Consider the following 11,502-nt stretch of genomic DNA (forward strand, 5'->3'; position numbering starts at 1 on the left):
AAATGTCAACATCAATCTAATAATTCTTACATAGTCTCCAATCACAAAAAAAAATCTGTGCTCTCTCTCTCTCTCTCTCTCTCTCTCTCTCTCTCTCTCTCTCTCTCTCTCTCTCTCTCTCTCTATATATGAAAATAGTGATGTAAGGGTTCATCCTTAAAATCCTCAAATATATGATGGCAGCTTATCAATATATGTATTTCTACGGGATACCATGCGTTACGTCCCCTTAGTGTTTACCGATTCCTAGGCACGACAGCCCACAGGAAGAATGGGTCCAGTCCGTGGAATATAATAACAATAATAATTAATATCATTGAAATGCATGTAGTATTAACCTACATTGTACATTTCTATCACGTGGCTGGCATGTGACATAGACAATCTCTATATAGCATTATACTGATAAAACATTAAGGAACGAATATCTACAAGGAAATATATACGATGTACAATTCACCATGTTACACGTATCATAGAAGGATTTTTTCCTGCTTCCTGATTGTTTCAGATGCTAGAATATGCAGGTTTTTATCTATTTTGATATCTGATTATTATGATTTTCTAGAAACGTGCTAATTATAACGTATAAATTGATATTTTCTGTACGACCATTGCATTATGGAATATATTGAATTAAAATACTGTATCAATTAGAGCTAATGACCGTTGTTTACACTACCTTTATCCAGTATACGTCCCTGCTTTATCCAAACGTTCATAATTAATCTTTTCAAACTGATAAACAGTACAGTAGAAATCTCGCTTTTTACCAAATACTTTCTGTTTACTATAGATTAGTTTTTAAAAACAAAACGCATGTTTGATTTATTCACCACTTAAATATCATCCAATATTGGAGAAAGTCATTTGGAAATCCGTTGCATTAAAATCTCCAAAATTTCTGTTTGACCAATGTAATTTATATTATTCGTCACTTTCATCTACTGGTATTTTTTTTAACGAAAGTGAGATTCCCTTTTTCACTGTTCGTCAAATTGGCTCTGGCCGGTCACTGCGAAGACAACATATATTTTGAGGTGAACGGTTTTCACGGCTCAATGAACAAACACAAGAGTGAACACCAGAAAAGCAGACACTGCCTCCTGTGATAGGTTCCCGGGCAAAATGCATGTTTAATGTTTGATTGGGAAGAAAAGGGTACCGCTTGATTAAAAAAAGGGCCTGCCGCCGAGGTGTGTTACGCCTTGGGGCGTATAGCAATTAGTACTTATGTCTAGGACACAGGTAAAATCCATGGTGATGGGCCAAGTGGCACATGGACCGTTTTAGGGTGGTGAAGACAAAACGGCTGAAATGGGAGCTGTGCACATATAATGGCAATATTGTGAGAAAATAATCATTCTTTCAGAGGAGTGAGACAAGGCACGCGTTCATGGGAGGGGGGTAGAAATAGCCACGGTATATAATGAATTTAGAAGAATTTACTGAAATTACTCGGTATCTCCCTACATGTTTGTGTGTTCACTTGACTCAGAGACATATATAACACACATACATATATGTGTGATATATACGTCTCTGCTTGACTGTACGTTCATTAAAGTGGGATATGAAATAAATTTCAAATGCGAATATATTTGTCATTATAGCCATTACCTAAGGCAGAGACGTCTCTGCCTAAGGTTAACTGACTCGAGAAAAACAAAAGCGAAAATGTTTAATGTACTATGTATAGCTAATAATTATTTTAATAGACATCGACTTACAGCAACATTTTAAATAAATTGGTCAATTTCACAAAAAAATGGTATTTTTTCACAAAATGGTGAAATATATTCTCTTACTGTTGTATCTTGATGCACATTGCGAAAAAAAAAGAAGAAAAAATAACTAAAGTAATTAATCTTCTACAGATGTTCTGAGTGTGGTTCTGTGATAACGTATTTAGAAATAGTTATTTATGCAAATGACTCATTATTGAAATTCTGTAAAATGTACCTATACAATCGCAAGCATGGAATCCTAACTGGGTCGTCACGCCACATAACCTGAACAATTCAATGTTCCATTTCGCTTGAAGCGTGTGAATGTTCTACGTTTTCGAAGGTAACATCCGGTTACGATTAACGTTGACGGTGGGCTACCATTCGGGACTAGGGCACAAGGAAAGAGATTTGTTAGTGACTGTCACTTCCAAAGAAAATGAAGGTATGTAAAAGGTTGAAACGATACTTCTTTAACAAACTGACTTAGACATGATGTTTTTTTATCCTTTCTGTTATTATCTGGAAGACGGTATCCAGGAACCGTCCTTGGCAGGATACATCCTGGTCCATTGGTTTTGAAGTCTAATTACTGCAGATATGTTTTGAAGGACAGAACGATACACATAGATTCCTCAGAACTACATAAAACATCCCAAAACTACTTCCAAACACCTAGAAACGGGAAAACAACATAAACGTTGCTCATATGGTACAAGAAAGACGGAACGATTTACACAAAACACCCAGAATTATCCCGAAAAAACCCAAAATACCCAATTACTACACTTAAACTCTCGAAACTAGTATATGATAACCGAAACAATACACAGAAGACGGAAAAACAATAATGTATTGTTTTCATATGGTAAGAAGACCTACTATTTTAAAATCACGGCTTCCGATATTGTTTTGGAAGGGAGATAACCCCTACAAAATTACATTTATTCAATTAATAATGTCTTTAAAATTAATTAACTAATAAAATATTCACGCTAAATTATTTTGCTTGTTGGATGTTTAATTTTGCTTGAAACTTTCAAACCTACAAGCAAATTATTGCTCATACGTTCAAAACTTAAGTTCAAGCCTTGCCAAGTGTCTTATACATTTTTTTTTATCTCTGTCATTTACTTTGGGCAGGTTTTTGACCGCAAGTCTGTTTATGTTATGATGTAAAATTTACATTTTCTGTGTGTATTCTCTGTTTTGCATTGCCAAAAAATGAATTCTTACTCTTTGGTTACTGTCAAGTCTGACAACCTTTCCCACCAAATTGGAATCAGCTGTTTGGATAAGATTATTATTTTTCTATGTAAGTAGTGTTAATTTCTTCAATAAAAAATCTTCTTTTAAAAAGGCATAATATATACTGTAATAATAATGATGAGTGAAAGGTAAGACAAAAAATCAAGGTCAATCACATCATGTTTTGACAAAAGTATGTAGTGTGGCCATTATTTAACACTAATGTTCTGCATCCAAAAAATCCATTATTAGGTATTGAAATTAATGTGTGTGGAGTACCCCAATGTAGCTAGATAAGGGTCACCATTCTGCAATATTGATAACAATGGTTCTCTTTCATGTTTAAACGTATGTTTGATTTTATTTGACCATTTCAAATCTAAAATGCTGTATTATGCAGGAACATTATCAATGTGCATGGAATTAAGCATCTATAGCATTTATAAACATGAATATTTTTCTTGTTACAGAAAAAAATACACTTGGCACTTTGCTGTACAGCTGTCATCCTGGTGATTATCACTTGTGTTGGAGGTAAGGGTGATAAGACAGCCTTCATGTCAGTGTTAATGAAATCAAATAAGAAAAATTCAAATTTCCTATGGTTGTGGTTTATCTGTCCATCTGTAAACTACATTCTGTATTTTTCTTATTGCTATTTCTTGAAAAGAACTAGATGAATCTCTCTTTAGTTTCCTATGTTCTTTCCCCTTGGTTTCTTGTTGTGCCTCTTTGATTTTGAGAATGATCAGAGAAAGAAAAGGCTGACAGGCAGCCATTTTGGATTTTTACAATGAAAGTTTGTTATCACTATTTCTTGAGAAGTACTGGATGGATTTTTCTCAAATTTTATTTGTCAGTTTCTCTTGATCCCTAGTTGTGGCCATTTAATTTTGCGACTGATTAGAAAAACAAAATTGGCTGATAGGCGACCATTTTAGATTTTGCAATTAAAGATTAATGTCGTTATGTTGTAATGAAATTTTTCAATTTTATATCATTAAAAGTAAAAACAAAGAAGAGAAGAGGAAAGAGATTAAAAAATCCTACTTAAAAAATCCAAATAAACATCAAGCATTGCTGGGTGCGAAGATCCCTCTGGGATATCTTAGGTTCCTGTTCTTTGTTAATCAGGGATTTGTTGGAGTCAATTTTGGATTATTGTTCCGATGACCTTTGGTAATTAACAATGTCAGCTGTTGTTGTCCAATCGGATTATTTCTTACTCCGATATTTTGAACATCAACAATTTTAGATTAGCGACTGAGAAGTCATGCTTCAGTAATTGTTTGACAAAAGACCATGGTAGGGATGTCGGGATGATAATAGCTAGGTCTTGGTGAAACAGACTCTTTTAAAGTGAAGCCTTATAATTGGCTTTGTGCATAGACCTCATTATGAACAAATAGGAAGAATTACATGAAGACCTCAAAAAAGTACAAGGAGTAATAGATCAGGTGTTTAAGCTTCATCTGCTTTATCTACAGCATGTGCAATGTAAATTTTAGCTAATTCAGAAAGAAAGTAATGTCATGTTTCCAAATGAGAACAATGTAATACAAGGAAATGTCTATAGTTACTTGGTGTATTAAGGATAACAATGTTTATAGGTGGATAGGTAAATCTGTAACAACATATGTTATATAGTAAAATCCCATCCACTTCATCCAAAACTCTGAATCTTAGTGGATGGCCATGCTCACTTCTGCTTCACTGACACATGAAATATCCTCTCTAGGAAAGATTTGTGTTTTAACCAGGTGCTCCAAGGGAAAAGCGTGATCTGCTGCAGCTGGTGGAACTACTTGAAGAGATGACCAATAAGAGTGGGTTAGACTTCAATAACTATGGTTGTTACTGTGGCTGGGGAGGTAAAGGTGCCCCTGTGGATGCTGTTGATAGGTACAAACTTATATATATATATATGTACAAATTTTGTTGAGAAAATGCTTATTTAATTACTGTTATAATTAAACTTTATGGCGTATCACAGATTTTGATTTAGGAATCAACATGTTTCATGCAACCCATTCAGCTGCCTTGGATTTATCAGTTAGACAATATTTTAACCTATATCAGAAGCAGGGACTTACATCATATGGTTGTATAAGATGTAATAGTTATTAGCCTAACTTCACTTGTATCAGAAGAGGAATTTAGATCTAACCATATGGTTGAATAAGACAATGATTTAGTAATCAACCAACAAGGATTTAGTTAACCTGACTTAACTGGTATAAAATATTTTATGTGCCTGTCAAAAATGACTTGACATACCCCAGCGAATTTCTTTCAAATATGGTAGGGTTAATCACCATGGCTTGAAACTTTCCTGAACTGCAGTTTGATTTGACTGTATTTGAAAGAGTAACTGGCCTTTGTTATTTGTTTGTTTGCTTTTTTTTATAATGTTTATGTTGTCTGGAGAACTACTCCCTTAAATATTCAGTCAATTTCTTTCAAACTTAGAAGATTTAAATGAAGCTTAAATCCCCATACATATAGTGATGTTTTACTTACAGTAGTATGAGTCAACAATTTTTGAGTTATTTCCCTTTGTTCCTTTCAACATTTTAATCTTGTCTGCAGATTATATTAAGTTTTCCACTGTTTTGCCCTCCAGACATTTTGACTTATTACCATTTCCATATTTGTAATCTTTTTCGATACAACAAATCCTGAATATTTCTTTGGTCTGGGATAGGAGTATATTGTTCTGCCCATGGTACTCTTGACATTATTTAATAAATTAATAAAATTGATAGTTTGTACACAAAATATTGTCTTTTCAATTGGTTTATTAGATATGTTTTTGTTTGTTTCTTTGACTAGGTGCTGTATGCTGCATGACAACTGTTATGGTGTAGTAGATGCTTGTTACCCAAAGTGGATACATTACAAGTATGAGTTTGCATCCCATCCAGAGAGAGTCTTACATTGTCAAGGTAACTTCACCATCAGAGCTTTATATCTCTCTCATATTACAAATCAATAAGATAATGTTATTTAAATAGAAAGTGACTCTAAAAACTCTTTGGATTGTGACAATATTATGTATCATCTTTAAATCTATCCCTTACTTCTACAAATATGATTACTGCAGGACTTCACAGGAAAACATTGTGACATTAAAACAAAATTAATTGAAAGAACTGCTTCAATAAAATTTTAATGATACCTTCTTCATCATGTAACCTGACATCTGACATGTTGATTGATGCCCATTTGATTTTCTGGTACAGAGCTTTGTAAATGTGTCTTAGACAGAAAGGTCTGTTCCAGGAAGTAAAAGTATTAATGTAGCAGCTTACCAAGAATACTTTCTAATGTGTTGTATTGTGGCTGGCATACTTAAATGGCAAATCTTTATATAGTCATTAAGTCTCATACTGGAAGGATAATGTATTTTGTTATTGTTTCCCTTATCGATAGTTTTTTTTTTCAACAGACAAAAAGGAAACCTGTTACAAGAAGACCTGTGAGTGTGATGCAGCCCTGGCCACGTGTGTATCTAAAGCTCAGTACCACTCCAGAAATAAGGATATGTCGCAGGTTTCCTGTTACAAAACCAAGGCACCACCAGTCCCTAAAAATCCCTTCACAAAACTGTAATATCTCAACCAATCTCTGACAACCCCTTCACTCATCTGCAACATTCCTGTCAATTCTCATCAACTTTCTACCAAACTGGCAAATTCAAATTATCCCACACCTAACCTTTTATGAAATTGTAATGGTTCGTTAATATCCCCAAAACTCTTCCATGAACTGTAATATCTCAGATTGGCAGATTATTACATATCAGAGTTAGAGAGAATGCCAGGATGTTCCTCAGGAATACATATTAAAGATAGCAGAGTTAAAATTCTCCGAAGAAGCGGTGTCAGCACATATAATTAGGTTTTTATATAAAACTTTATCAAAACCATTAGATGCAATAAAGAGAAAAAATATTCTTCTACTTTCAAAAGAGTGATATTATTAACCAGACTCTGTAAATACAGTGTTGTACTAGAGAATCTTGTTGGTATTTAATTCTTGTGATAAAATTACTTGATTCACTTCTCAGTAATTTGTAATGTACTTCCATGTGTTTGTGCTGTACTTAATTTTTGAATGTCCTCATCACCATTCATTAGGGACTATTTGAGGGAATGAGATGTTAATGAAACAAGAAAAATTTTATTGTTATAATGGTTGAAACTGTTTATGATTTCATTATTTGTTTGAAAAGCAATAGTACAAATATTTTTATAAGATGAGCTGAGTATAGTAAGTTTAATGATTTCTGTACCCACATAAATACATGGTAAGTCTTCACACACTCGCACTCTTCAAAGAAAAGGACAGATGATTATTTGATTATTTTAGACAATCCTGCTTTATTTTCCATGTGATTACTTTACTTAGTATGAATGGATTTCTATAAAATTTGGTTTGTATGGGTATTTTACAATCCCTTAGCCGGAATCTGACTACTGCTGTCATTCATTGACATTGATGCAAAATTAATCGGTTTCCGTCCGATAACCTCACTTGATATGAATATATTTGATCAGATTTGATTAGTAAGTGACTATTTGTCATTTGTTGATGTGTATGCATAATTAATTAGGAACTTCACTCCTGATTGGCTAATTGGTTTTTATGTGTTTCCATGCATTAAATTAGCTTGGAACTTCCCGTTATTACACCTCAGATTAATAACCAGTTTACATTATACATGAAGTATATATATGTGTCCAGAGGATTCAGAAAATTATATAGTAATACTTGTATCAATATATATATGATGTTGAATATCCCTAAGTGCTTTTATTTACTGTATAATGTTAATAAGGTTCTTGGTTCAACCTTCTTAACAAATAATTTTGATTTTGAAAGAAGTGGGTATATAAATTGTATTAAGATATATACACAGCTATATTAGTGAAAAAATATATTCGTTGTAAGTTTTTAATAATTCAACTTACATAAAGAAATTATCAGTCTTTGTTAATTCATAATTCTTTACACAGAATTCACTCTACTGCACAAATATATGGATCTTGGGATCTAGATTTTGTGCCTACTTCTTGTGACAAAAATTGGTGGTCATTTTGTTGTAATTTACTTGCGTATCAAAAGCTGACAACATGTATTAGAACATGTTTTTTAGAAATGAGAACTTGGTAGCAGTTGTAAAATCTTTCACATCTTCTAAATCCAAGGGTTTTAATTTATCATGGTAAAGTTTAACAATCATCGTCATTGGTTCCAGACATAAAGAAATAAAAATCCCCTGTCATGTCAGAGCTGCACAGTATCACAAATGAAAAAACTGACAGTTTAAATATTTATGCTACCATTTTAACCCAATCACATGTAGAGATGAATGTTAAGTCAGTTAAATGGTTTTATCTGTTAGATTGCTTGCACAGAGCCTTTGATTTTGGCACTATCTTCAAACATTGTAGAGACAAGGAATCACGGTTGTAGTATTTTGAGAGTGAAATTCTTGGAACTTGAAGGGACCTGGTAAGAAAAAAAATGTAATATTAAAATCTGACATATCTCTCTCTAATGATCTGTATATGTACTGTTCAGAATTTCAGCTAATATCTACTGGGCTTAAAGGATCTTAGATCTCTCTTACAATTTTTTCTGTATTTTGAGAATATGAATATACATCAGATGTTGGTTTAGTTTATTTATATGATGGGTACATGATACAATACTTTATATATCATCATTGATGAGAGTTACAGGACCCTGTAGATGAATAGTATGTGATATTAACATTGTCTACATCTCACAGCAATGCCCTGAAACTTACACAGGAATCTCACATTTATAGTTACAGTTAATTGGTGCATATTTAACCGTGTTTTAAAATATTTTTGATAAAATAGTTGTTTATATAATGTTGATTTTGTACTTAAAGATCTTGCTAGGAAGCACTTTATATTTGGTGAGTTTTAGATCACATTCACGTTATTTGTGGAGATGGCTTTCTTTCATTTTTTTGGTCTTAGTACTTATATTTTTAAGTAAAAAATTTTTTATAATTTCATCTGATTTGAACGTGTCTAATGCCACAGTTGTACCGCAAAGTACAATATATGTACATACTAGCAAACTTTAGTGGTAGAAATGGGTCACTACTGAAAAGTATATGATTTTTTTAACATCATTTTATATTTGAACATTTTTGGCTTGGATTTGATCATTTGATTTGTGTACATTTTTTTGGTTTTTTTTATTTGTGTGAATGACTAAGAGCCACAACAGTTGTAATCATGTTGTATATTTTACAACAGAATGGATTGTACATGTAGATGCTGTCTGAATATTGTACAACAGAATGGATGTACATGTAAATGTTATCTGAATATTGTATAACAGAATGGTTTGTACATAACATTATCTATATTGTTGAGTTTTTCAATGCTGGCAGCATTTCTTCTGGCTATTCAAAGTATTAAAATTGTAAATAAGATTTCATACTGCAGATATCAATACATATTACGAGTTGTAACAAAGTTCTGGTCTTTATTTTCATATTTACAATTGTTTATAACAAATTTTAAATTTTTAGTGGTTTGTTTGACAAGTTAATTTCATTATCATTCATAAAAATGGCAATAATATTTATCTTTGCAATTATACTTGATACCTTTGATTGTTTGCATTACAAGTAAAGATGAATTAAAAACATTGATGTTGTAAGAAGGCATGTTTCAGCAGTGAAATTAATAGTTCTGTACGGGTAAAATAAAAACAAAACTTAAAAATATAGTATTGTTCTGATAATTTGGACAAAAATTAAAACTTGTAATGCAAACATGAAAATGATTTTTGTGGGGCTTGACTATGAAATCAAAGGGAGCTAATGCTTAATGGTTTTGGGTATTGGTCTGGATTTGTTTGGTTGCTATGAAAAAGATGAAGGAATTGAGCAAATAGTTTTTTGGTTTTTTTTACCTTTTCCTTTTGAACTACCAGAACAATTAAGTTTATATCAATGACAGGTCTTTTACCATATTGATGATTGTTTTAAATTTGAATTTTAATACCATATTCAATTTTAATTAAATTAGTATTATATTTAGTTTATTTTATATCAAAAGTGCACTACGATTGAAATAAAATTTTATCCCACCTGGAATTAAAACTTTGATAAAACTTTGATAAAACTTTGTCCCACCTGTATTTTAAAATTTAAATATGATTTAAATGAAAATTAATTGTCTGCCTTATAAATTTTTACTATGAATGAATTAAGATTTTGTCCCTACTGTATTGATTTTTTTACTACGATTTAAATAAAAAATTTCCCCACCTATGGTTTGGAGTTGGACAGAATTTTATATGTTTAATTTTAGGCTAATGGTTTATGTGGTAGAGTTTCAGTCCACCTATCAGATCAAGGTAAAATTGCTGTTTGGGATATTTTAATTTCAGGTTTGATGTTCCTGTTTTTTCTTGAATTATTTTTATACAGATTCAAAATAAACTTTCTTTTCTTTCAAATGTTGTTCTGATTTTCTTTTGTATGTGTTATTTGTTTTCTCATGATATCTTCCATTAAATTTCAACTATTTACATATATACTTTTTCACACAACCTGAACAACTGATAGTTTGACCTATATGACATGCGTTGGTGAATATATTCTGAGAAAAATCACTGACTCATAATCAATACAGAGAAAAAGGTTCATACAAAATACCGATCTTGATTCTGATAAAGGACCATATTCATTCTGCACTGATTGTGAAGCAATTTTTTTGAAACTAAATAAATAATAAAATTGTTAAGTTTTCAGTATCTAACTAAACGAATATAAAGGGAAGCTCTTACTTAAAATATATTAACATGACTTTTATTATTTTGTTATGAAAGCTTTCTTTTCCAAGAAAGGTGATCATGAACGGTGGTATAAATATATGGTTGTGAACTATTCTGAAGCATGTTTTTTACAAAAAATGCTTTCAAATCAAAGAAGAAATATATCAAGGGTGAAATCATGAAAATGATAGAGTTTCTACCAGGTAATTGACAACATCTTCATTGAGTTTGTTGGTAAGAACTTCCAACAGACTTGGCAAAGCATTGGAAACAAATTGTGCCCCACTTTTGGTTGATTTGTTTTTAGTTTCATAGGAGGCTGAATTTGCCATGAGGTTATCAAAACAGGTCACAAGGACCATGCAAAGTCTTTTGATTTCATTTTCAGATATAGTGATGAGGTCTTGTATTTAAAAGAGAAATTTACTGACCACATTTGTTGTACATACACCTCCCAAAGTCAGGAGTCAAGGACACAACAAACTCTTCTTTACCAACTGCTTATCTTCATCTTTTCCTGCAATGAAACCACCATGGACGTCTTTACATCAAGTTCTATGATAAGCATGGTTTCATTTCGCTATTGTGAAATTTTCCCATTTCTGTATAGCAACATCCAGCATTCCCAACCTATGGTGCTTACCTATCCCAGTTGTTTCTATATTCAAGGGTCTGTTCCCGTTATCAGGATTTTCTT

General features: G+C 32.1%; 1 protein-coding gene across 1 annotated transcript; it reads left to right on the top strand.

The window, feature by feature from the left end:
* Nucleotides 1-2,087: 2,087 nt before the first annotated feature.
* LOC132554948 (basic phospholipase A2 caudoxin-like) lies at nucleotides 2,088-10,487 on the top strand. Its single transcript, XM_060219280.1, has 5 exons — nucleotides 2,088-2,172; nucleotides 3,446-3,509; nucleotides 4,736-4,877; nucleotides 5,808-5,920; nucleotides 6,424-10,487. The coding sequence occupies exons 1-5, from the start codon at nucleotides 2,167-2,169 to the stop codon at nucleotides 6,585-6,587; spliced, it is 489 nt and encodes a 162-aa protein (XP_060075263.1). The 5' UTR covers nucleotides 2,088-2,166; the 3' UTR covers nucleotides 6,588-10,487.
* Nucleotides 10,488-11,502: the final 1,015 nt, after the last annotated feature.

This window comes from Ylistrum balloti, unplaced genomic scaffold, assembly GCF_031769215.1.
Source record: "Ylistrum balloti isolate Yb309-2 unplaced genomic scaffold, AGI_CSIRO_Ybal_v1 Utg369642, whole genome shotgun sequence".
Lineage (NCBI taxonomy): Eukaryota > Metazoa > Mollusca > Bivalvia > Pectinida > Pectinidae > Ylistrum > Ylistrum balloti.

Bases quoted from the DNA above. Each gene is read 5' to 3' on its own strand.
- LOC132554948 (XM_060219280.1), top strand. The intron at 3,510-4,735 runs GTAAGGGTGATA...TGTTTTAACCAG, and splicing joins GATTATCACTTGTGTTGGAG to GTGCTCCAAGGGAAAAGCGT. The intron at 4,878-5,807 runs GTACAAACTTAT...TTCTTTGACTAG, and splicing joins CCTGTGGATGCTGTTGATAG to GTGCTGTATGCTGCATGACA.